The sequence below is a fragment of the Aquarana catesbeiana genome, linkage group LG13 (genome assembly GCF_042186555.1).
Source record: "Aquarana catesbeiana isolate 2022-GZ linkage group LG13, ASM4218655v1, whole genome shotgun sequence".
In the NCBI taxonomy this organism is placed as follows: domain Eukaryota; kingdom Metazoa; phylum Chordata; class Amphibia; order Anura; family Ranidae; genus Aquarana; species Aquarana catesbeiana.
The window spans coordinates 149,122,974-149,150,942 of record NC_133336.1 but is presented as its reverse complement, the minus strand read 5'-3'; the positions used below and the strand labels follow the sequence as shown (position 1 = coordinate 149,150,942).

Sequence of the window (27,969 nt, the reverse complement as noted above, 5' to 3'; positions counted from 1 at the left end):
CTTACATAGATTCCGCCTGTTGTGATTGAATCCACGGGCTAGCCTGGGTTTACATACATCTCCGTCTGCCTCGTTGTTATCTCCTGTGTTCAAGGTTTAGCGTCCGTGACGTGTCGGCGTTGATGACGTCAACGCGTTTCGCTATTGGCTGTAGCGTAGCTTCATCTCGCGTAGCTTTTTTGTTTTGGTCTAATGCAATCACTAACAATTGTTCGCTTTGTCTGACCTATTACCCAACACACGTAGTAACTGGGTCCTAGTGGAACCCAGTACTACGAACCTACTTTTAATTCAATAATCTGTTGCCTAATATGTTTAATGCTGTTTTAAAGTATTTAATAAAGTGATTAAATTAATTTTTTGGCAATTCAGCTGGTAATTTTTGACCATTATAACTCAATTAGTGCTGCTAGAGTAACCCCTTACCCGGACACTAGTACCGGGTGTTTCCTTTTTCTTCTGTGAATTATGGTTACAGCACGCCTCTAATTGATTAATTTTCAGGTGCTTCTTGTTCCCTTTTTCCTTTTCCCTTGTACTATATACCTCTAGACACAGAGCCTGCTTGTCCTCTTTTATTGGCTTGTGACGGTCTGCCTCTCCTTGTTGGCCTTCCAGATATACTAATGGCCTGCAGTGAGATGTAGTTGCACTAAGCTGGGAGATATATATATATATATGTATATATATGTATACTGATACTGCAGCTAGCAAAATCAACTGCCTGCCTATAGTATTATTAGTATGAGAACACCACCAATCTTCTACAGGTAGCTTTAGCTGAACACTGTGCAAAGGTCGCACTACACTAACTTGTAGCTTTAGCTGAACACTGTGCAGAGGTCGCACTACACTAACTTGTAGCTTTACGAAGAGAGGAATGCATAGAATTGCATTCAATGGACACTCCTTTGGACTTTTAAGGACAAAAAAATGTAGATGAGTATAAAAGGCAAAAAAATGCCAACTTTATTGATATACAAAGATATACAAAAATGTAGAACATTTTTTTTAGATCAAATACAATACAAAGGTGCATCAATAATAAACATAAAAGTTTGTTACACATATATATATATACGTATCACCCAAAGCTGGTAATCCAGAGTCTTGCTCAAGACGAGTTAAACTCAATTTGAATAGCACAGCTTCTATCCCGACATGTTTCGGAAAATTGCATTGAAGTGTACTTTTCCTTCTTCAGGGCAAATTTTATAGAGGGGTGTACTATTGTTGTATCTATAACATAAATGTATACGTGTATAAAATTTGTTGTAATATAGGCATCAACAATATAGTTTGGAGCCTGATAGTATCAAAAAAAAGATAATATGAAATACTTACATATATATCATTGACTCATTGGACACACAGGAGATAAAAACAGAGAGGGGGAGGTGCCTATATCACAACAAATTTTATACACGTATACATTTGTTATTGATACAACAATAGTACACCCCTCTATAAAATTTCCCCTGAAGAAGGAAAAGTACACTTCAATGCGATTTTCAGAAACATGTGCTATTCAAATTGAGTTTAACTCGTCTTGAGCAAGACTCTGGATTACCAGCTTTGGGTGATACGTATATATATATATATGTGTAACAAACTTTTATGTTTATCATTGATGCACCTTTGTATTGTATTTGATCTCAAAAAAATGTTCTACATTTTTTTATATCTTTGTATATCAATAAAGTTGGCATTTTTTTGCCTTTTATACTCATCTACTCTCTCTACATCTACATTTTTTCCTGTCCTTAAAAGTCCAAAGGGGCGTCCATTGAATGCAATTGTATGCATTCCTCTCTTCGCAATGATATTTAGGATGTTGGCAGGCTAGCACACCACCCAATTCGTAGTATTTATATGTTTTAACTTGTAGCTTTAGCTGAACACTGTGCAGAGGTCGCACTACACTAACGTGTAAACAATGTAGCTGCCTGCGGTAGTGATAGGATCAGGAAAACAACACCAACCTTCTACAGGTAGCTTTAGCTGAACACTGTGCAGAGGTCGCACTACACTAACTTGTAGCTTTAGCTGAACATTGTGCAGAGGTCGCACTACACTAACTTGTAGCTTTAGCTGAACACTGTGCAGAGGACACACTACACTAATGTTTAAATAATGTAGCTGCCTGCGGTAGTAATAGGATCAGGAAAACACCACCAACCTTCTACAGGTAGCTTTAGCTGAACACAGTGCAGAGGTCGCACTACACTAACGTGTAAATAATGTAGCTGTCTGCAGTAGTGATAGGATCAGGAAAACAACACCAACCTTCTACAGGTGAACACTGTGCAGAGGTCGCACTACACTAACTTGTAGCTTTAGCTGAACACTGTGCAGAGGTCGCACTACACTAACTTGTAGCTTTAGCTGAACACTGTGCAGAGGACGCACTACACTAACGTTTAAATAATGTAGCTGCCTGCGGTAGTGATAAGATCCGGAAAACACCACCAACCTTCTACAGGTAGCTTTAACTGAACACTGTGCAGAGGTCGCACTAGACTAACGTGTAGCTTTAGCTGAACACTGTGCAGAGGTCGCACTACACTAACTTGTAGCTTTAGCTGAACACTGTGCAGAGGCTGCACTACACTAACGTTTAAAAAATGTAGCTGCCTGCGGTAGTGATAGGATCAGGAAAACACCACCAACCTTCTACAGGTAGCTTTAGCTGAACACTGTGCAGAGGTCGCACCACACTAACGTGTAAATAATGTAGCTGCCTGCAGTAGTGATAGGATCAGGAAAACAACACCAACCTTCTACAGGTGAACACTGTGCAGAGGTCGCACTACACTAACTTGTAGCTTTAGCTGAACACTGTGCAGAGGTCGCACTATACTAACTTGTAGCTTTAGCTGAACACTGTGCAGAGGATGCACTACACTAACGTTTAAATAATGTAGCTGCCTGCGGTAGTGATAGGATCAGGAAAACACCACCAACCTTCTACAGGTAGCTTTAGCTGAACACTGTGCAGAGGTCCCACTACACTAACTTGTAGCTTTAGCTGAACACTGTGCAGAGGTCACACTACACTAACGTGTAAATAATTTAGCTGCCTGTGGTAGTGATAGGATCAGGAAAACAACACCAACCTTCTACAGGTAGCTTTAGCTGAACACTGTGCAGAGGTTGCACTACACTAACTTGTAGCTTTAGCTGAACATTGTGCAGAGGTCGCACTACACTAACTTGTAGCTTTAGCTGAACACTGTGCAGAAGTCGCACTACACTAACTTGTAGCTTTAGCTGAACACTGTGCAGAGGTCGCACTACACTAACTTGTAGCTTTAGCTGAACACTGTGCAGAAAACGCACTACACTAACGTTTAAATAAGTAGCTGCCTGCGGTAGTGATAGGATCAGGAAAACACCACCAACCTTCTACAGGTAGCTTTAGCTGAACACTGTGCAGAGGTCGCACTACACTAACATGTAAATAATGTAGCTGCCTGCAGTAGTGCTAGGATCAGGAAAACAACACCAACCTTCTACAGGTGAACACTGTGCAGAGGTCGCACTACACTAACTTGTAGCTTTAGCTGAACACTGTGCAGAGGTCGCACTATACTAACTTGTAGCTTTGAAAAAATACCCAAAGACACTGCGCTTACTCGGTAAAATAGCAGCTCACACAACAAACATGGACATTTGTAAATAGTGCAGGTATATATAGCGTGGCGCTGATTTAGAATACAAGGACCAATAAATTGCAAAAAACATATATATCAAAAAAATTGTTGTTCATAACACCATGTGTTCCAAATGGTGCTGAAAGAGATTCCAACAAATGTCTATTGCATAAACAATCTGGAGACCAATGAAAAAAGTCCCAAACAGATGGTAGTGTTAATACACCACATAGACAGCAGATAAAAAGAAGCAATGCAAAATAATTGGATCCCCCGTATGGAAGCAATGCAGGCTTACCGGAACTGTTGGACTCACAGAAACATATGTCCCCTGAGTCAGTAATGCTTGTATTGCCACCAGGCAATGAAGTGGGGTCTCCCAGTGAGACAATATGGAATCCAGATGCTGTTTCTAGGACTCTCGGCAAGATTCTTCCATTTATAACCCGATCTCGTGGTGGCCCATAGAAGGTAAAAAAAGGGGCCACATAGTGTAATAACGTTTTTAAAGTAAAATTTATTTAAAAGGTAAAACACTTACATTTTCCATATTAAAAAAGCGCTTATAGTAAAATTGTGGCAGGCAGTGGAGTCTCCGACGCGTTTCGTCTACTCAGACTTCATCTGGGGCCCAGATCAGGAAGGAATTTTTTCCCCTGCTGTAGCAAATTGGAGCATGCTCTGTTGGGGTTTTTTGCCTTCCTCTGGATCAACTGAGGGTATAAAATTGGGTATATTGGATTGTACGATATTTTTATTTTATTTATTTATTGTTATTGAACTGGATGGACTTGTGTCTTTTTTCAACCTGACTAACTATGTAACTATACATTTTTTTCAGTTGCACCTTATCCTCTTAATTTGTCTTCTTTTCCCACTCATTTCTTCCTTTTTCCCTATCCTCATTTCTCTATCATCTTTATCCTTTTTTATTTTTCACTCGTATTTTTCTCTTATTTTCCTCTCCTTTGTCTCCTTTTTCTGTTTCTTTTTTCCTTGTTTTTCTCTTTCTCTTTATATATCACCCCTTTTTTTCGATCTGTTCTTCTTCCTTCCCCTCTTCTTCCCCCTTTCTTATCTCCTTTTTGCCGCCATTCATCTTTATCTATTTACACTTTCCTGTGTCCTCCATTACTCCTTTTCTCGTTTACCTGTTTTCCTTCTGTGTCTTCCTTTCCTTGTCTCCCGATCTGATGGCTTCACTTCTCTCTATGCACTTACACTTCTCACGTTTAGTGTCTTCTTCACTCCTGTTGGTTTTTTGAGTGGACGTAAATCTGCCTGGGTGGGCGAGGTCTCCAGATGTCATACGTTTCCATGACATCATCGGCCCCAGCCCTGGCAGCGTCCCTGTTGCCTATCGCCGGCAGCAGCGCACGTGCGTGGACAGCAATCGTTGTTTTGATTGGATCCGACCTGCTGCCTAGCAACCACGGATCCCTGCACTCGCGCTGTTCAGTGTCTTCGGCTCCTCCCGCCCTTCCTCTGCTGATAGATGACATTGTCAGCAGGGCAGGAGAGCCTGGAGAGGAGACACAGGCACAGCCACACAGCAGGGGGTGAGCAGTGACCTCTCCAAGCCGTGGTCACCACTTACCTCCCGCTGCGCGGCCCGGTCATCGACAGGTATTGGACTGCGGCCCCCGAGGTTGATCCCGGTGCCCCGGCCCACCAGGCAAATGCCCGGTGTGCCCTATGGCCAGTCCAGGCCTGTGGTGATGCCATTACCAGTGCCCTCCCCATAAATGTCTAAGCACCTGGTATGGCATGTCCCGCAAGCTAAATCCTGATGAGCAGGGAGAAGCAGCAGGAGATGATTTTACATAGTGTTTTCACACAGACCTACCAGTGTAACAATTAGATACCGGTAAAAACAGGAAAAAACAGAGAAAAACATGATACAATGCAAACTACTGAACATGGCCCTAGGTGGAGGCCACCTGCTTCACGGGCCAAGCAAAGGCAAGAGCAGTCTGGTAGATGGGCCACCACAGCCTGGCTGCCAGAGAGGTCACATGAGGGAGGGAAGTCAACGTATATATTAGGCCTTAATGGAAGGGGAAGGGGATGGGAAGGAAAGGAGGGGCCAGGGAAGAGGGGGAGAGGAAAAAAGAGGGGGAAAGAGGGGAAATGGAAGAAAGGGGGGAAAGCGAGGGGTGGATGGAAGGGAGGGGGAAATGTCAGGGAGAGAGGGAGGGAGGAAAGAGGGGGGAGTAGAAGGGAGGGGGGGAGTAGAAGGAAGGTGCAGGAGGGGGGAGTGGAAAAAGGGGGGGATGTAAGGAAGGAGGGAGGAAAGGACGATGGAAAGGGGAGTCTCAGGAGAGCCCAGTGGGAGGGAGGGGTGAGGGAGGACACATGCAAACATCACAGTGAGAGCCGGTTCACTGCACAAGGTAAATGAGTTCAACCCGGAATCAGTCTCCCATAGGGCAGTAAAAATTGTGCATGGAAAGCCCTGCATCAACCATACCCATTGATTAGGCTCATAAAACATCAGAAACAGCGCAATACCCCATGAAGCGTCCCACCAACCCCAACCCTCCCCCATCCCCCCGCCGCATGCAGTGTACCTCAGAATATCTCAGCTGGAGCTGAGACAACACCCAGCACCTGGGATGAGATATGTCCAGCATTGGAGAGGCTCGCGGATAGTTCAAGGCACTGCCTCCAGTCCTGTGCTGGAATGAATGTGCTTCAGAGTTTCTTGGGAAATCGGGAAGATGAGGGTACTCCATAAAGTCCAGGGAAGGGGGATGGGAGTGATCACACAATGGGAGGAGGGGAGATCCCCAGGTCACCGGATACAAGGCCAACAGACCTCCCCCCCATCACAATCAACCATGCTAAAGCCCAGGTAGAGACAGAAGCACCTTGACAATGGCCAGGGCAGGCTGTGGGCAGCCCAAAACAGACCTTACTTACAGTTGTCACTTCAAGGGCTTACGTTTTGGACTCATGCACCCGCACTGGCATCTGGTCTCCTCTCCTTCGTCTGGTAGCGCGGCAAGGTAGACCCGGTCTAGGGGCCCAAGGTGCAGCGCGGGAGTCCCTGGTAGGCAATGGGCTCAGCCAGTCTGAAAGGGGTATTGGCTCCATATCCAGGAAAGCGAACAGGTCTGGGAGAGCCGCGTGGCATCGCAGGGTGAAAGAGGATTTATCCTTATGGATGGTCAGTTGGAGTGGGAATCCCCAGAGGTAAGGCAGTGCGGCTCCAGCTGCTCCAGCAAGAGTTTCAGCAAAGCTCGCCTTTGCAGAGTGGCCCTCGACACATCCAGGAAGATATAGATTAGAGCGCCATCAAAATCAACCTGGCCCTTCAATCATGCAGCACAGAGAATTGGGTCTTTCTGGGTGTAGCGATGGAGACGGCAGATTACATCCCGGAGTGGTCATGTTCCGACGGCCTTGGTCCCAGCGCCCGATGCACCCGATCTAACTCCATGCTGGCGGGGGTCCATGTCCAAGACCCTATGGAGGATCGCCAGAACAGTAGCTTGTAGGTTCTGAGGACCAGTCGACTCAGGTAGCCCCCGAATCTGTATATTGTTGCGGCGGCTCCTGTTCTCCAAATCCTCCCCATGGAGCTGTTCTCCCGCCAGGTGCTCCTGAAATGCTATGTGGTCCCTCTCTAGTTGGGCAACTCAGAGCTCCAGGGCGCTCACCTCCATCCAACCCATGGACCTCGGAACGGAGCTCATGGAAGTCACGGCAATGCTTTTCCTCCACCCGCATGACCTGAGCCTCCATGTCTGCTTTCATTGGAAGTGCACGAAGCAGGGCCCTGATATCAGCATCAGCCCGAGGCGACTGTGTGGAGGCCCCCGGGGTGCTCGGAGTGCTGGGCAAAGGGCTTCCTTGCCTTGCAGCGTCCCATGCCTAACTCGCTGGAGGGGTTACCATCACTCCAGCGAGTTAGGCATGGGATGCTGCAAGGCAGCCATGGATGGGGAAGGCGAGTCTGCAAGTCCCCTCCCGCCACGTGTCACCTCAGGGGAGGCTGTAGAGAGGGCTGTACACTGGAAAAACTGACTGATCGGGGCCCCTGGGATAGCTTTTGATGATCCCCTGGTCTTTCTGCATTTGCGGTAGGTCATGGCAAGTTGAAAGGAAGTGTTAGGTGGGCATTTCAGCCGTTTTAGGCAGGTATGGAGTAGGGAGCTGTAGCAGTGGGTGTCTTCACTCCGCCGTGTCCAAGCCATGCCCCCACCAACCTTCACCTTGTTTCTTACCCTCTTGACTTTACATTTGAGATCAAGTGCACAACTATTGGTCCCCCCATACATGCCAGCATGCTTGTGTAATCCTAGATTCTGACCTCTCTTTTAGACCCCACATCCAATCATGCTGCCTTAACCTGCATAACATTTTTCATTTGCCCCTTCTTAACTAATGGCATCACAAAACAACTAATTCATTTTCTGGTTATCTACTGCCTTGACTACAACTCTCTTTTCACTGGCCTACCAAACTTCACCCAAATTGTTATCTCTGCAGCTCTCATGTGACATCCACCATGCTTGCCTCCAGGACTTTTCCTGAACCTCTCTCATCCTCTTGAACTCCCTTGCCCGAATCTGTCTGAGTATCTCCCACCATGCCTGCCTTCAGGAGATCCCTAAAAACAAATTTATTCAGGGAAGCCTACCCTAGTGCCACCTAAAAACCTGTACTTTGACCACCTCTTTCATCCCCCACAGCTATTACTTTTGTACCACCTCCCCCTTCCTTTTAGACTGTAAACTCCATGAACAGAGCCCTCCTAATCCTTCTGTATTAAGCTGCATTATAACTGTAATGTCTCATTTTACTCTTTTGCTGTTATGTGATCACTTTTGAATAAAAGCTTTAGATGTTATTTGAAGTTCCATGGTCCGCTGGCAAATATGTACATTGATCTGTGATATTTCTGGTTTCCAGCAGGCTATTACTACAGCACCCGCTATTAAGCCCATTCCAGGAATGTGTGCAATGGGAATACTGATACTGGTCTTTAGACAGGAGTACTTTTTATAGGGAGGAAAGGGGTGGGCTCTTGAAGTATCTGTCAAGTGTAGGATGGCAGTCTTGTCTATTATAATAGAAAGATACTAATGTATATGCCTGGATCCAGGGCCCTGTCACTACATCTGCCACTCCACGCTGCCCAGTGTCCTGCAACTACATATTGCTCACTGCCCTGCCAATAAATTACTGCTCAGTGTCCTGCATTGCAGGGGAGGGTTGGCCCAGTCAGAACGGCTGTATGGGTCATTATTATTTGTAATGGTGGTGCTGCCAAACTCAACTTTGAGAGTACACAGACAAGTGATGGACTTGGGTATGGTAGATGGGATAATGGTAGGGTATAGTGTATATTGCCAGCAGTGCAGAATTTTTCTCTTAGCTCTGAAGGACAGAATAATGGCAATGTATTGGGTGTAACAGAAGTGCAGATTTATCATTGCTTGCTTATAAAAAGGACATACCTTTACACTGCTACACCTCAAGAATTTCTGAAAAACAAACTGCTATTCATCTTGTTTATACCTGGAAATATCAGCTGCAGACATTTTTTTTCTAAATGTGTCAAACGATTTTTTTCTGTTGCTTCTGGATACTTCTTGCAAATATATTTTTAGGTGCTCCTTGGATTTTGCCAGCCACTTCTGATTAGCACCCAAATCATTGTAGGTCTTAGCATTGTGAGAGAAAAAACGTATGCAGGTCATCGCTGCACGCACATGGTCCTGTTGAATAGGATAAATAGGTGAAAACAGTTAATTTTACTGCTCCATGTACAATCTGCAAACAAATTTGGCAAATTATAAAATGCTCCTGGCCTCAAAATAAAAAAAATTGTATCTAAATCTTAAGTAGCTGGAGAGTCAATAAAACATTAGTGCCAACAACATACTAAGCACCTAAGCGTCCTTTGAATTTGTATGCTTTTTCATAATAACATTTCTGTACTTACCATGAACTCTTTCTCAAGTCAATTGAGGAATACCGGAATAGTAGATCACCTTACAATAGTATGGTATATTGCCACCTCCAGGCGGCGGGAAAACTTGCAAACAATAAAAAAGTTAAGCCAGCTCCATTTATAACCCTGTCTCTAACTGTCATGCCTCAGTTTTGTGAGCAAGCAGTACTCAGGGCTCAAAACGCAGAGGGGGTGGGCCTGTGTTTCCTTATGGACTTAAAAAAAATATATATTTTATGGTAAGTCCAAAAATCTTATTTTGTTTATGGTCCATTGAGGGACACAGGAATAGTAGATAATCTTATACCAGTATGATGTCCAAAAGCAGTTTAACAGAGGGGACACAGGAAACAAACAAAAACCAAGGGACATAAAAAAAGCCTATGGCAAAGCGCACCTAACCTGCACACAACCTGTGGGTGCACTGTGCTGCACCCATGCTGCAGACAAATTGCAGCGGGGCAGTATGAAGCAGCAGAAGGGCAGGGCACTGAGGCCAAATCTGTGTTAGAGACCAGGATCATCCCAAGGGGAAAAACTGTACCTAGCTTTCGGCCTTACTAGGTGAAACAAAGCACCATAAGCATTTCACCAAATAGAGGTGCAACATAGTATTACCTGTGACAGCAGGAGAACCAAATAGCAATGGAATAAGAAAACATGTCTATTGGTAAATTAGTAAAAAAAGTGTTTGGAAAACTGCAGGAAAAGATTTAAAGGGGTTGTAAACCTTAGACCTGAAAAATGAACAAAGCTCATTCCTCTTTAGTGTGTACTAGACTCAAACCAAAGCACTCTCTGTATGAATCACTGATACAATTCGAAGCTGGCACAACAGCTGCCCAGGAGATGGCCTGGCCACCCCCCCTCCCCCTCCAGCTGGGTGACTTATAGCCTCAGCTCTTTTTTCCATGAGCCTGTTCAGTCTCTAGCTCTTGACTTCCGTAATAGGAAGATTCAAGGTAGAGAGAAAATAATATTCAGTAGTACTAACCGTAAGCCTTTAAAAAAAAAAAAAAAGTGTGTGTGCGTGTGTGTGTGTGTGTGTGGGGGGGGGTTCTAGGGTGATCAACAACCTCTGTATAAAGAGGGTGGTTAGCCAGGAATTAGGACAAGAGCGGTGTTGTCTCAAATGTAGCGCTGCCTCCACAGGAGCCGTTTAAGTATATTTGGTTCCGTACTCTGGCTCAATCCCAAGAACAGTCCCAAACCATCTGGCACATCTAATATGCAGTACTAGGGCAAAACACAGCAGTAGAAAGAACACAAACTGTGGTAGATCATAAGGTATGTTTACTGATATGATAAAGGCACTTAAAAGATGAACAACAAACCTACACTTTAGAATAACATTTCAGGTTGAATGTTGCCAATAGTAAAATAGTAAAATAGCAACCATCAAGTGATCAAATACAACAAATGCCTGAACATAAACAGCTCTTATACACACATATGCATATACACGGCCTATGTGAACAGGCAACAGAAGGGCAGAGGAATGGCTTTCAGATGTGTCATATCACTCCCTACTGTTCCTCGACACATAGGTGCAAATAATAAATTCAATGTCATAAACATTCAACAACAGCTAACTGTAAGGAAATTTAACTTGCTCTTTTCAGAGTTCTAGGCAAATTCAAGCTCTGAGCACAGTGGAGGCAATCCCTGTAATGGGTAGGGAGGTTTTTAGGTAGTCCTGTATTTCAAAGATGCAATTCTTTGGTCTTCAGCTAGCCTTTATGAAAATTGTATGAGAATAATTCCTGAATAGCAGAGCAAAGCAACTTGACTGACTTGGCAGTAATAATCAGAGAAACAGAATCTTCCTGTGTTTGCAAGATGCAAATGACACCACAGCAACTGCTGGTTTAAAGGTATTGTATCCTGTGGAACTACAAGTAACAGCGAGGTGAATGAAGACAGTGGTGTCTGTATACAGTGACTATGTGAATGGATGGGCAGATGCACGCTCACCAAATACTGCAACAGATGAAGCTGGTGGTGATAAAAGTGACTTTACAGGCTCTCCCTCTGATTCTTGGCTCAAGGGATGCCGTCCGACCTTCATGCGGCTTACCCGGATCTGCTACTGTGTGATTCCCATGGAGCAGAAGCAGCCTTCAGGCTGCTGCAAAACAGTAAAGCATTGCTGTCTGCTGTCTTGTGCATGCCGCAACTCAGCCTCAGCACTCTCCAACACAGGGCCCCTGCTTGCAGATCCAGGCCAGTGTCCTGAGAGAGATCTAGGCCTAGCTCAGCCTTTTTATAAGCTTTCCCAGAAATCTGTTCTGCTCTGCCAGCCAGCTGGTAGTTCCCCAGCAGTTCAATAGAATGTATCACTTAAGCCCTGGGACTACAATTCCCTGTATGCCTTGCTCCCTGATGGTAATCACCCTGCTAGCAGGATGTGATGACACTAAGTCTTAGCAGGAACTAGAGGAAAATAGTCTCACTGGAGCAATGTTGCAGAGTGTCTTCTGATATTGCAAGTAAGATAGCCAGGTCCCTGCTACACAAACAATACCAAAAGTGTTATGAGCGTGTGATAGTACACAGTAAACCTGTCTTTGGAAAAACATAATTCTGAGGGTTGTAACCAAAGGGAAAAGTACTTCACTGAGGAACAAAGTGATGTAATCCTAGAGTCAACACTGAGGAAACTTTCATGTTTAAAATATCAAAGAAAAAAGTTATCAAGTCCCCAAACGAGCCTTTAGGACCACTCCTTCCACCTGAGGGAACTGTGCGGGATAACACTATGATAGCCTAGAGAGGGAGATAAACACAGCAATGGGTACAATCATCCAGGACCCCATAGGCTACTTTGTAGGAAAGGAGTGCAGAAAGGAGTAGGATAGTATGCTGCAACCATAGGTTTCTACCATAATAGGAAACAAGAGGTTCCAGAGTGTGAAGAGCATGGGGTGGAAGGAGGGGGAGGTAGTGAAGAATATACCATGCTGGCAGCTCAGAAACCTCCTTTTTTACATAACTCTCATGCATCTCTGGTTTGTTCCCCGGTAGTTGGCCCCAAGGGTCTCCCCAGTCCTCCGTTCCCTTCTTAAGGAGGGGGCAGGGGGAGGAGGGGAGTAAGGAGCAGGAGGAGGGCGTGAGAAAGATAATATGACAGCATTAAAACTCCTGACCTATAATGTCAGAGGGCTAAACACCCAAGTAAATTAAGGCCTCTTGAACCCCCCCACCCACCCAGGGAAAGAGAACCTTGACTGATGGGGCATGGCCAGGTGCAGGACAAGGTAGCTGAGTGGTTACCAGGGATTGGTTGTTATGGGGGATGGGCCTGAGCTCAGGAAATTTTTGTTCCCAGGGAATTCTGGGTCTTTCAAGGAACGTCGCTGGAAGAGATGCCCACTCCCCTTTTTTTTATGGTATTTCACAGCTTGCTGCGGTTTCTTGACCTTGCCCGCATAAAAGTGGCTGTAATGGGCTATGCCCTTGATGGAAATCGGAAGTAGGCGGCCTGTCCAGCACTTATGGTAAGGACAGGCCCCCTTTGGAATTGTGTGCTCACAGTACAACTATGACTGGCACTGGTTTAAAAGTGTTCACATGTTATGTGTTGGATTTTAATAAAGCTGTGGCCTTGCCCTTTCCAACCTAATGGTTGTAAGTGTGTTGATTTAATGGGGTGAAGGGGCAAGGGTGAAGGTTTTTCCCATACATGTTACATGTAATTTGTACCGGGCCCATTGTGCCTCAGCAGTCAAGGGCATAAGGTACTGAAGGAAATTAAACGATACTCTGCGAGTATAGTATTTTTACAAGAGACACATATAGCACAAGACTCGAATGTGAGACTGTACTCAAAGCATTTTCCAACATGGTATTACGGAGACTCTCCAACAGAAAGAGTGAAAGGAGTGGCGATAGGAATAGCAAGAGAAGTTCTTAGTAGAAGAAAGGAAGGTGGACTCGAAGGGTCAGTTTAGATTTGTAAAGGAGAAAATGCAAGAAACAGAATATACATTGGCTAATGTATATTGCCAAAACAAAAATCTGACAGGTTACTTGAAAAAATTTTGGGAGAGTTGTTGGATTTTAAGAAGGGCAAATAAATCCTGGCAGGGAACCTGAACGTCTCCATGGATCCAAAGGGGGATAGTACGTCACGTGCACTGGGGATTGGGAAACATCAACTTAAGATGTTAAGGAAGAAATTGTACCAATGTCAGCTGGTAGATGTATGGAGGGTCCAACACCCTGGGATGAAGGATTATACTTTCCACTCCTCAGTGCATGGGACGTACTCAAGATTGGACTACATAATGGTGGAGCACAGATTGCTAGAATCAGTAGTAAATTCATCTATAGAAATAATGTCACTATCAGACCACGCCCCAGTAACAATGAAGCTAAAATTAGCAAGAATCTGAAATAAGACGAGTACATAGAGGTTGAATGAAGAATTAATACAAGATAGAGAAGTAGAACATAAAATAACATAAAATAAAAAAAGATCTAAAACAATATTTTCAGCATAACAAAACCCCAGGGGTCTCTGAAACTATGATATGGGAGGCCCATGAAGCCTATATTAGAGGTATATTGATTTCTATAGGGACCGTGAAAAAAGAAAAGGAAAGGACAATGAACAAAAGTGAGTACACCCCTCACATTTTTGTAAATATTTTATTAAATATTTTCATGTGACAACACTGAAGAAATTACACTTTGCTACAATGTAAATTAGTACAGCTTGTATAACAGTGTAAATTTGCTGTCCCCTCAAAATAACTCAACACAGCCATTAATGTCTAAACCGCTGGCAACAAAAGTGAGTACACCCCTCAGTGAAAAAGTCCAAATTGGGTCCGAAGTGTCAATATTTTGTGTGGCCACCATTATTTTCCAGCACGGCCTTAACCCTCTTGGGCATCGAGTTCACCAGAGCTTCACAGGTTTCCACTGAAGTCCTCTTCTACTTCTCCATGATGACATCACGGAGCTGGTGGATGTTAGAGACCTTGCGCTCCTCCACCTTCCGTTTGAGGATGCCCAACAGATGCTAAATAGGGTATAGGTCTGGAGACATGCTTGGCCAGTCCATCACCTTTACCCTCAGCTTCTTTAGCAAGGCAGTGGTCCTTGGGGTCCTTATGTTGGAATACTGCCCTGCGGCCCAGTCTCCAAAGGGAGGGGATCACGCTCTGCTTCAGTATGTCACAGTACATCTTGACATTCATGCTTCCCTCAAATGAACAGTAGCTCCCCAGTGTCGGCAGCACTCATACAGCCCCAGTCCATGACACTCCCACTACCATGCTTGACTGTAGGCAAAACACACTTGTCTTTGTATTCCTCACCTGGCTGCCACCACACAAACGCTTGACACCATCTGAACTAAATAAGTTTATCTTGGTGTCATCAGACCACAGGACATGGTTCCAGTAATCCATGTCCTTAGTCGGCTTGTCTTCAGAAAACTGTTTGCCGGCTTTCTTGTGTATCATCTTTAGAAGAGGCTTCCTTCTGGGACGACAGCCATGCAGACCAATTTGATGCAGTGTGCGGTGTATGGTCTGAGCATTGACAGGCTGACCCCCCCCACCCCTTCAACCTCTGTAGCAATGCTGGCAGCACTCATACGTCTATTTCCCAAAGACAACCTCTGGATACGACGCTGAGCACATGCACTCAACTTCTTTGGTAAAACATGGCGAGGCCTGTGCTGAGTGGAATCTGTCCTGGTAAACCGCTGTATGGTCTTGGCCACCATGCTGCAGCTCAGTTTCAGGGTCTTGGAAATCTTCTTATAGCCTAGGCCATCTTCATGTAGAGCAAAAATTATTTTTTTCAGATCCTCAGAGAGTTCTTTGCCGTGGGGTGCCATGTTGAACTTCCAGTGACCAGTATGAGAGAGTGAGAGCGATGACACCAAATTTAACACACCTGCTCCCCATTCACACCGGAGATCTTGTAACACTAACGAGTCACATGACAACGGTGAGAGAAAATGGCTAATTGGGACCAATTTGGACATTTTCACTTAGAGGTGTACTCACTTTTGTTGCCAGTGGTTTAGACTTTAATGGCTGTGTGTTGAGTTATTTTGAGGGGACAGCAAATTTACACTGTTATACAAGCTGTACACTCACTACTTTGCTACAATTTAAAGTGTAATTTCTTCAGTGTTGTCACATTAAAAGATAGAATAAAATATTTACAAAAAAGTGAGGGGTGTGCTCACTTTTGTGAGATACTGTATAAGTTAATAGCAGAAATACATGAGTTGGAACAACAACGTAAAAAGAATATGGACATAGGGGTACAACATGAGTTAGTATTAAGAGATATCAAGAGATGAGTTAAAAGAACTAATGGAGCAAGAAACCAGACAGGTCTTTAACAGAGTTGCCAAAGATAGATATATATGGGGAAATAAGGCTGGAAAATATTTAGCAAGAATAGTAAAAAATAAAAAAACAATACATTTCATAGGGAAAGTTAAAAATGAAAAAAGGGAGATATTACATTCAACAACAGAAATAGTCTGGGTCTTCCAAAGCTACTATAGTGCTTTATATGCAGTACGGCAAAAGGGTACACAAGGGCTGGAGCAAAGAAGAATACTAAAAATACAAGATTATTTAAAGGAAACAAATCTGCCTAAAATACCTGCGCAGAGACTGCAATTCCTAGAAGAACCAATAATACAGGAGGAGATTATCCTAGCACTAAAAAACACACCAACAGACAAGAGCCCTGGGCCGCATGGATTTATGATAGGTTATTATTAAAAGTTTAACCACTTACAGACTGCCCGTCTTTGTTGAACGTCGGCATTTTGAAGAGGAGTATCGTTGTTATGGCAGCAGATAGCTGCCATAACCCCATTATCCTCTTCTTCAGCAGGTGGTCCTCTTTCAGATAAAAGTGGTCTCTGTGGTGGATTTGCCACAAGATCACTTTTATCGGGGGCGAGAGAGGGGCTTCTTCCCCATCCCGCCGCGATCCGGAGGTCTCCGCCACTTACCGGAGCTGCCGATAGCGGCAGATACAATCAGGTTCTCTCTCCTGCTTAGCTGGCTGTCGATTGAGGGTAAGATGGCCCCCACTCAGCTCCATAGCATTTACTGGCAGAGGTGACGTTTGACGTCGCTTCCGCCCAATGCTCTTAAAGGAGAATTTTTTTTTTTCAAATTACATTTTTTTTTTTACCCCAGATCTCATATTTAAGAGGTCCTGTCATGCTTTTTTTCTATTACAAGGGATGTTTACATCCCTTGTAATAGGAATAAAAGTGACCCAAAATTATTTTTTTAAAAGGACAGTGTCAAAATAAAAATAAAAAGTAAAATAAATAAGAAAAAAAAATTAAATAAATTTAAAGCGCCCCATCCCGACGAGGTTGCGCGCAGAAGCGAACGCATACGTGAGTAGAGCCTGCATATGAAAACGGTGTTCAAACCACACATGTGAGGTATCACTGCGATCGTTCGATGAGGGACTGGGCGGGTCGATCGCTGCACATAGGTTTGACACTCACGTGTGACGTCATTAGTTGGTGCCGTCACGTGGGCTTCTATTCCATCTCGGCTGACTCACATGGGGAGATGTTTTTGGGGCCACTCGTTGGCGGCATCTGTGGCCCACGTCTGACTGCCCCTCCCTCACTGTTATGTCCCCATGATGCTGTTGGGCCCCGCATGCATTGGGCGCACGCGCACATAAGTATCCCTCACTGTCACAGTCTCTTATCTACACATCCGTGTATGCTGTATATCACGCTGCGTACACTATCAATATTTATCTACACACTAACTCAAGGTAATTTCTGCTGGCTTTGTCATGGTGGTTTGTGTACTTACTCAATATACCCCCTCTTTTCACATCTATCCCTATGGGTATCAACCATAGGGACCCCTACAATATTCTGTACACTCTTGGGGTTTCTCAGCTTTTCCTCACCGCACCTCACCTATTCTCACATCCTTACTCTGTATACTTATCCCTACTATCCCCTACGGTGCAAGATGCTTATCCCCAACTCTCCTTAGTCTATTTCACATGTGAGATTCTCACTAAATATATACATATATATTTCTTTACAGACTCTGGGGTCATGCACCTTTACCCAGCACCTATAGAGGTTTCTAATTTGTGGGATGCTTTGTGCGTGCGTGCTTTGCCCATGGGTTTCATACCTCAGCTACCGGGATGGGCTATTTCATGGGTCCCTGGATGGACTACACCATATGTTTTGCCTATCAGCTTCATGTAAGTCCTATAGGATTGGATACTTCCTTTCCCTGCTATTGTATACTTCTATATAATCTCTCAAGGTTTTTAACAAATTTACTGGTCTTTTTCAGACATGACGACGTATCCGCCCCTGATGAGTGTTTTTTACCATGAAACGCGTCTGGCCTATTCAGGATGCAGTCATGACTTTAATCCATCATGTTCTTTTTATACATGTTTACAGCTTTTACTATTATTATCTCCTACTAATCACATGGAGCCTTACATACCGGCCACTAGCATGCGCCTTGACACCAATGCAATATATGGCATGTATATATATTCAATGTAACCATGTTTTGTACATATATCAATTCTGCATGTATATATTATGTGCTAAATATACTTTTTGATAATAAATACTTTGATACTTTTACACATTTTATGGTCTGTCATGTGCTTCATTTAAAGTTCCAAACTTTTAATTACAAGCAACCAGATCACAGGTGAGGGTGGATACCTTTAATAGCCATTCAAACCCCTTTGTGTCAACTTGTGTGCATGTTGTCAGGCCAAAATCACCAGGGCATGTAAACTTTTGATCAGGGTCATTTGGGTAGTTTCTGTTGCCATTATGATTTTAAAAGAGTAAACACAGTTGATTGGTAACAAATGGCCTCAGCCAAACACTAACCATGGGTGAAAGCAATGTTTTTGTTTTATCATTCATATTCTCTGAAAAAAAGCCAAGAAATCATCAATTCTGCCAGGGTATGTAAACTTATGAGCACAACTGTATATGGGTTCCACATAAGTACAGAACACTAGGCAAAAAAATGAATTAGCTAGAAATATTTTTCAGGTGTGGGATAGAATATATCGGCACGCAAAATGGGAATACATAGTTACATACATAGTAGGTGAGGTTGAAAAAAGACACAAATCCATCAAGTCCAACCTATGTGTGTGATTATGTGTCAGTATTACATTGTATATCCTGTATGTTGCGGTCATTCAGGTGATTATCTAATAGTTTCTTGAAGCTATCAATGCTCCCCGCTGAGACCACCGCCTGTGGAAGGGAATTCCACATCCTTGCCGCTCTTACAGTAAAGAACCCTCTACGTAGTTTAAGGTTAAACCTCTTTTCTTCTAATTGTAATGAGTGTCCACGAGTCTTATTAAACTCTCTTCTGCGAAAAAGTTTTATCCCTATTGTGGGGTCACCAGTACAATCATATCCCCTCTCAAGCGTCTCTTCTCCAGAGAGAATAAGTTCAGTGCTTGCAACCTTTCCTCATAACTAAGATCCTCCAGACCCTATATTAGCTTTGTTGCCCTTCTTTGTACTCGCTCCATTTCCAGTACATCCTTCCTGAGGACTGGTGCCCAGAACTGGACAGCATACTCCAGGTGCGACCGGACCAGAGCCTTGTAGAGTGGGAGAATTATCGTTTTATCTCTTGCATTGATCCCCCTTTTAATGCATGCCAATATTCTGTTTGCTTTATTAGCAGCAGCTTGGCATTGCATGCCATTGCTGAGCCTATCATCTACTAGGACCCCCAGGTCCTCTTCCATCCTAGATTCCCCCAGAGGTTCTCCTCCAGTGTATAGATTGCATTCATATTTTTGCCACCCAAATGCATTATTTAACATTTTTCTACATTGAACCTCATTTGCCATGTAGTCGCCCACCCCATTAATTTGTTCAGGTCTTTTTGCAAGGTTTCCACATCCTGCGGAGAAGTTATTGCCCTGCTTATCTTAGTATCGTCTGCAAATACAGAGATTGAACTGTTTATCAATTCACTTTTCACAATTCACTTTTAATTCCATTAACGGGCACACATGTTTTTATACCAGGCAATAGGGCACAATTTGGGGAATGGATTAAAAATACACAGTAAAAGATATAAAAAAAGGAAAGTTATGTTCACTTCAAGAATTGAAACACAGGGAGAATTGGTGAGACTGAACGAATAGAGGTACACACAGCTAAAGCACTTTGTGCCAACATTACCGCAACCAATCAGATCAGAAAACCTGAGCCCACTTGAACAAATATGTAACTCACAGGTGCAAGGTAAACACTGTAAAGCACAGATCTACAAAATATTAACGGGGTTGGCGGAGCCAAGAATACCTCCATTTATCAAAAAATGGGAACGGGAATTGGGTACATGGTTAACAGATCAACAATTAGGTAAAATACTGGGAGCCGTACATAGTTTATTGGTATATGTAAACAGCATAGAAATGAACTACAAATGTCTGGCTAGATAGTATATAACTCTGGTTAAAGCACAAAAATTTCAAACAGGAAAATCTCCATTAAGCTGGAAAGGCTGTAATACGATGGGCACCATGACACGCCTATGGTGGGAATGCCCAAAGATACGGGATTACTGGCGGGAAGTGCGGCAATATATTGAAGAGATCGCGGGTACCCGATGATCCGTGGAACTGTGGAGCTTTGAAATATCACAGTACAAATAAAACAAAAAAAAGTATAAGAGCACAGTGGTGTCATTTTTACTAAATGCAGCCAAAGGGATAATACCAAAAAAATGGCAGTATACAGAAAGACCTACAATGAGGGAATGGTTTGAAAGAATTGATTATATATTTAATATGGAGTAGTAGAGAAGAAGATCGGATAGAAAAGTTCTCTGGAATCTGGGAAAAGTGGAAGGACTTTAAAAAAAACAGTAAATATGTGGACAATTATGTGGGGGTTTAGGAGCCCAGGGAGGATGGAAGGGAGAGGGAGGTGGAGAGAGCCTGGCATGGGAGGGGGGGCGGGGAAGAGATTGTGAGGAGTGACAAATGAGGGACAAGGGGAACGGTAATATGTTGTTGGTGAAGATATGCAATATTTTCTTTGTTTTACCAATTTTGTATTTGTAAACTAAATTAAATTTTTATACAAAAAAAAGAAAAAGAAAAAGAAACCCAAATGAGTGAGAAAAGAGGAGAAAAGATGCTACGCTGGAGCGGGTACACAAAAGTAGAAGATTTGGGCATGCCACTTTTTTGTGTATGACCAAAAAAGATGCCTTCCCTCAAATGGACAAATGAGTAAGGCATTTTTAAAAAATAAACATCTACTGTATGTCCCAGGACCATAGCCAAAGTGTCCTAAGCATAAGAAATTCTGCCATGCAGTACACAAACTTAGATGCCACTAAAAAGCCAGCATAAGTGGAGAGCTTCAGACATTTAGACATTTGCTCAACAAGCTCCAAGGCTCGAGAGTTTTGCCCTGTTAGAGGAGTCCTTTTTTAAAGGATGTAATTCATTAAGACATAGGGGGTTATTCATTAAAACTAGAGCGTGCAAAATCTAGTGCAACTCTGCATAGAAACCAATCAGCATCCAGGTTTTATTGCCAAAGCTTAATTTAAGCTGAAGCTGAAATTAGAAGCTGATTGGCTACCATACACAACTGTACCAGTTTCTGAGTGCACCAGTTTTAGTAAATCTCCCCCAAAGTTTCACAAATTGAAACATAGGATGGATAAACTATGTGGAAGTGGAAAGAACTACTCCAGACATCCTCAGTCTCCCAAAATACAAAAGAAACGCCAGACCCTGATGATTTTTCGGCTTCAAACTACAAAAAGTTTTCAGATCTCCTTGCTCCCCATCTGACTAACATGTTTAAGCACTTGCATACACAAGACCAATTAGATCCTCACAACTTTGGACTGATCTTCCTACTAAATACCAAAATTCTAGCTAAAATCCTTTCAGCCAGAATTAACACATTTCTACACACCTTAATTCACAAAGACCAGGTGGACGTTAGATAATACCCGCAAAGTCATTCACCTAATTCATCTGAGGCATTAAAGACAAATGCCTAGCATGGTACTCTGACTGAATATACACAAGTCATTTGATTTCCTCTTCTGGGAATATATACATTACGCCCTGGGAAAATGGGGTTTTCAAAAGCACTTTCTGTCTTGGCTGAAAGCACTATATTACTGACCCTCGGCCACAGTGCTCTAAATTTCTCCCTAATCTGCACCAATCCCAATACATAGAGGTACAGGTCAAGTGTGCCCATTCTGTTCATACTAACTTTGGAACCCTTGGCGTGCCTCATTAGATCCAATCCAGATATTCGAGGTATTGATAAGGGAATTTAAATCATCTAAAGTGTTACTAAACCCAGGACCCTGCATGCACTATATCTGGTCTCCTACAGTACAAAGAACATGTAAATGCAATTATTTTAGTAAATATAAACTGCTAAATACCTTTTCTCATCAGCAGTATATAGCAGTCTTGTAACTTCTATTAGTATCTGGCTGAGCACTGGTTAAAGCTTGTAGGAGGACTTTTTATTCTCCTCTGACTGTCTTATGAGGCTGCATGACCCCTGACCCTCTGTCTGGACAGTGCTGATTGGCCCTGTGCTGATCACATGCACTCTCCCCAAAAAACCCTCTAGCAATAAGCACCAAAGTGAGCATGTGCAGAGTGCCTCCTAGGGGTCTGTACTATCAACAGATGGATTGGGGATAGTAAAAGAAGGGGAGGATCAGAGGATTAATCCCTTAGGTTCCACTGTGAGTCTAACAAGCATGCTTTAAGATAAGCTTGTGTACTAATGATTTTACTCTTAAATTTAACTCAAACACATACAACTTTACCTGTTTTATTTTCTGCACTTAAATAATTTTCAATAATATCTGGCCTTACTATCAATGAAGATAAATCCTCAGCCCTTAATATCTCTCTTCCTGACACCTTTGTTTTTTTCTTGAAACAAAATTTAGTTTTACCTGGCCTAATTCCCATCTTGATTACCTGGGAATTCACCTTATCTGTTCGTATCATACTCATACAACCAACTATATTCCAAATTTCCATCGACTAAAAAATGCCACAGGCTATCAAGGATAGGGAAAATCAACATCATCAAAATAACAGTCCTGCTGAAACTCCTTTACCTGTTCTGTACCCTCTCAATACCCATGCTATAATTCACCCTAAAATCTATCCAAAATCATGTTCTATGATTTGGTCCAAAAAAAAAAAAGGACAGTGTCAAAAGAAAAAAAAAAAATTCACCACAAAATACACGTTTACACACCCTTCAAATTCTTCAACTATTTTGCAACTGCACAAATCAGTTGATCTCTCTGTAGAAACAAACGTTCTGTTGCCTTTCTGTTTCCCTTAAAATTACTTCCCTGGCTCCCATCCAAGTCCAGGCCAGCCTCTATGAGCCCTCTAAAGCAGCACACGCCTAATATATGGGACACCCGCCAAATATTTCAGTAAATTAATCTCACTGCATTTACCTCTCCTACTGGAATCCCCTAGTGCTTTCCACTGGTGGAAGCTTCACAAATTTCACTATGCTTACTCCCTTAATTTATGGTCGCACCACTTATACCTGGGCAGAAATTAGAGAAAAATATCAAACCCCATCTTCTGACCTTTCGCTTCTTGTGTATAAACACCAGCTTACCACCAAAGTCGCCAACAAAGATCTCGCCAGCCAGCTCTCACTTTTTTAACATATCGCATCTCTCTCTCAATTTGATATACATCTTCTTCTTACAACTAAGCAACTCTAATAATCATGCTGTCAGGGCCTGGCTCTGAACATGGGACCTCTGCTGTGTCTGGCAGCAACTCTTCTTTCTGAGCCACCTAGAATGCTGGACAGCTCCCTGGAAATTTTTTTGAATGATTCTGCCTTGAACATTGTTTGTTTTGAAGCTTGAACTCTTTGCTCCTCCCATAAACTTCCCGACTTAAACCAGGTCTCTGAACATCCTGTTTGCCAGATTATTGTGCTCTCTTCAGCCAATATCTTACTCTTGTCACTCCTGCTGTTTTCTGTATTTTCGCTACCACTCGTTGTCGACCCTAGTCTTGTGCCTCGACTACACTTCTGCTTAATCCCAACCTGCAACCATTCATTACTGACCTTTGGCTGGTTTACTAACTACGCTTCTGCTTATCCCATCAGCAGTGTACCCGTCAGAGCCAAGATTAGTACCCATCACACAGCCGCCCATCAGCAGTAATACCTCTCTCACAGCCGCCCATCAATACTGTACCTGTCATGTAGTGTACCTGTCCCAGTGTCACCAGAGCTAGCCATGCCAAAAAAATGTTATACTAGTGAGGAGGCATTTTAAATTCTCAGTATGACGTATGAGAGCAGTGGGGAGCTCTCACTGTATGATTCAGATTTGGAGTACAACCCTGTCAAAAGTAGTGGATCAGTGACTGTATGGGAGGAAGAAAGGATCACTCCAAAAAAGAGGAGTTGCTCTGAAGACCAGGCAACCACCAGCAGGGCCAGCCACCCCACTGGTGAATTGGTAAACACCAACGGCACTAGACCCCTGGATGAAAGGTCCAGCACTAGTACTGGGGTATCACATCAGACAAGTTTTCCAGACGCACTTGCAAACCCGTTATGGCTGCCTTCCAACTCAGGATCAGCAAGTATCCCCCCTTTAATCACATATCCAGGTGGCCAACAATGAACATTTTTCAACAATTGATTTTTTTTTATTTTTCCCTGACAATTTACTTCAGTTGATTGTGGACCAGACCAATCTTTTTGTCCAGCAATATATCACAAATAACCCCGGTTCATTCTATGCCTGTCCATTTGAATGGAGACGTCTTACAGAGGAGTTCTAATTATTTTTGGACCTCACAAATAACATGGGGCTTACAAAAAAACAAAACTATTATACACTTACTGGTCCACCCACCCCATCTAACACATGCCCATTTATTCAGCTATAATATCTAGCTCACACTTGATCATGAGCTTCCTCCATTTCAGCAATAATTCACAGTGCCCTCCCTGAGATCAGCCTAACTATGATGAGCTCTACAAAATTTGCCCACTAATTTTTTTCCCCACAGATTTGCTGAATTGTATGTCCCTGACAAAATAATCTGTGTGGATGAGTCCCTTGTCCACTTCACTGGCCAGCTGTGAATCAAGCAGTACATTCTCAGTAAAAGGGCCAGATATGGCGTAAAGTTCTACAAGCTCTGTGAAAGAGCCACGGAGTATTTGTATGCATTCCACATGTACGAAGGTAAGGATTCCGAGCTCCAGCCCCCTGAGTGCCAAGCCTACATTGGCACAATTGGAAAAATTGTTTGGGACCTGGCATTTCCACTATTTAAAAAGGGGCATTGCGGCTACCTGAATAACCTCTACACAAGTCTGCCCCTTTTCCACACCTTGTACCTCCAGAAAACCTTGGCCTGTGATATAACATGAACAAACAGGAAGGGCATCTCACAAAATCTGGTGACTACAAGGCTACAAAGAGGGGAATCAGGAAGTTTGAGTAACGATGAAGTGTTGGCCGGGAATGGAAGGATAAAAGAGATGTCCTGTCCACCATCTGCAATGACAGCTTGGTGGAAATTCACGGAGGACACGGTCCCATCCAAAAGTCTACGTGCATCCAGGATTACAATCTGTTAATAGGAGGGGGGATTTTAACGATCAGATGCTAAAGCCCTATTCAGCAATAAGAAGGTCCTATTTCTGGAACAAAAAAAGTAGCAATTAACCTTTTTAAATTGGCTATTTATAATACTTATGTCACCTATCACAAATCAATGGAAAAAAACACCACTTCTCTCAAATTTATACAAGATATCATTATTGCCCTGATCTACCAACAAGGATCTCCACCAGAAAACATTCTCCATACATCCATACACAAAAGCAGGCCAAAGACGCCAAACATTTTTTGGGTATGCAGCAGAGGGGGAGTTTGGGGACAATGAAAACTGGTTTCTCTCCTATGTCCCTCCTAACTGGGCCTATGCATCGGACACTGATTCCAACATTATTAGTGAAGGTATAGTGTCCATATTTTTATCAGCCTGTAATTTCCATGTTTCCAATATCTGTGCTGATCATTTGCCTGCTGCCTTGACTGATCATACCTTTGCCTTCCACCTTAACATGCTATGAGGAAAGCTTTAAGCCAAAATGTGTTAGCATCTGTCATGTTGTAACCACTGTTAAAGATGGAATAAAACTTTTTACAAAGAAGAAGCTTTGTGTTCCGGCTTTTTTTCAAACATCTTAATTTATATGGACGTATCAGCCTGAGAACCGACACTCAGCCCTTCATACTTTGACAGTGCGGTGGAGTTAGGGTAAGTTGTTGTATATATTATTCTACCCTAACTGACCCTGGCTTGATTATCAATAATGCCTTTGCCTGCCATCACTATTGTTGGTCAACCACGTTTCTGCCTTTCACCCGCACTGACCTTGGCCTGTTAATTGACCGTGTTTTTTGCCTGCTGCTTGGGTTGATCTTTTGCCCCTGCAGTAGTGGGATTCACGATAACAGAACTTTCAAATAAAGTATGTGAGGGGCCTCAGAGTAGTGTTCTGAGTAGAGAAAAACAGTTTTTGGTTTTCTCTGGGTTTTGTCATTTTTGGATCAGGGTCTGGAGTCTTCAAAGAGGTTTGGGTGGGAAGAAGCCTCTACCGCTGTGCCCAGGTCTTACCTGACTGAGTTCCTAAGCCTGATGTTCCTGCCTGCTGTCTGAACCAATACTTTGGCTGTGCTGACCATATCTCTGGCTGATACCTGTACTGACCAAGGACTTTTTATGGACCATGTTCTTGCCTGCTGCCTGGACCAATACTTTGGCTGTGCTTACCATATCTCTGCCTACTGCCTTTCTGACCCTGGACTGTTTATAGACCATGTTTCAGCCTGCTGCCTGTACTGGCCCGGGCCTGTTTATAGATCATATTCCTGCCTGCTGTCTGGATGACTCCTTTGACTGTTGCTGACCACATCTCTGCCAGCTTCCTAGACCAATGCTCTCCTCTGTGGACAACTTGTTCTACTAAAACCACAGGTAATCTTTTGTTTACCCTTTGTTTAGCTAAGCTGTAAAAAAGTCCAACACACGTGGAATTTCCATACTCAGGAGGAGTTTAAGAATGTATTTTGGGGTGCAATTCTTGGTATGTCCATGCTGTGTGTTAAAAAAATGTCTTATAAATTGACACCTTTGTGTAAAAAATAAAAAATGTAAAAAAAAGTTTTCATTTTCTTTCTACATTTCTTTCAAGAATCATAGAAAATACGTTGGAGGTAGTCACTTTGCATGCGTTTCCACTGCCCTAGCCCTTCAAGGCCTTAAAAGATGTGATAGGTTTCTAAAAAAAATAGATGTGTAATTTATGCCCCTAGAATGCCTGAAGGTGATCCTTGGATGTTGGGCCTCTCTCTGTTGCTAGGCTGTGAAAAGTCTCAGACATGTGGTATTGTCATACTCAGTAGGAGTAGCAGAATGTATTTTGGTGTGTAATTCTTAGTATGTCCATTCTGTTTGTTAGAAATATCTTATTAATTGGCGCCTTTGTGTAAAAAAAATATGTTTTCAAATTTCTTTCCCAATTTTCCAAAAACTTGTGTCAAAAAAATGACTTGTTCAAAAGACTCATTATGCCTTATGCCTCATCGAAAATACGTTGGGTTGTTTGCTTTCCAAAATGTGGTAATTTAGTGGGCATCTCTATTGGGCCTCTATGTGGCTAGGCTATCAAAAAGTCTCACACCTGTGGCATCCCGTTTCCGCGTACACACGAGCAGAATGTCCATCAGAAAAAGTCAGATGGGAGCTTTTCATCAAATTTTCCGACCATGTGTATGCCCCATCTGACTTTTCCGTCGAAAATTCTGATGGACTTAGATAGTGAACATGTTCTAAATTTTTCAGATGGAACCAATTACTATCGGGAAACCCGCTCATCTGTATGCTGTTCCGACGTACCAAAAACGACGCATGTTCAGAAGCAAGTACGAGACGGAAGCGCTCGGTCTGGTAAAACTAGCGTACATAATGGAGATAGCACATTCCTCACGCTGCAAAATCTGTGATCTTTTAATGCAGCACATTCTTTTGTGCTTTATAATGCTAGAAGAATGAACTTGTTTTGCTGCTGATATTCACACAGAGTTCTCATAAACTTATTTCTTTATTATTTTGTGATCTCATGAATAATGTTTTATTATTTTAGAGCCAGATCTCCAGCATAATGTTTTGAAATATTTTTTATAGTCATTTTTTTTAGAATGTTTTATTTCATCAAGATCTCCTTTTTTTTGT

At 42.9% G+C, this 27,969-nt stretch overlaps 1 protein-coding gene across 1 annotated transcript in view; it reads right to left on the bottom strand.

Annotated features, from left to right (window-relative positions):
• ZFYVE26 (zinc finger FYVE-type containing 26) overlaps window positions 1-27,969 on the bottom strand; it is a gene marked incomplete in the record, with an annotated part of 1,901,467 nt that overhangs the window by 311,564 nt on the left and 1,561,934 nt on the right. Inside the window, 1 exon segment of the mRNA XM_073610828.1 lies at window positions 9,180-9,379. Coding sequence (XP_073466929.1) covers window positions 9,180-9,379 — 200 coding nt within the window.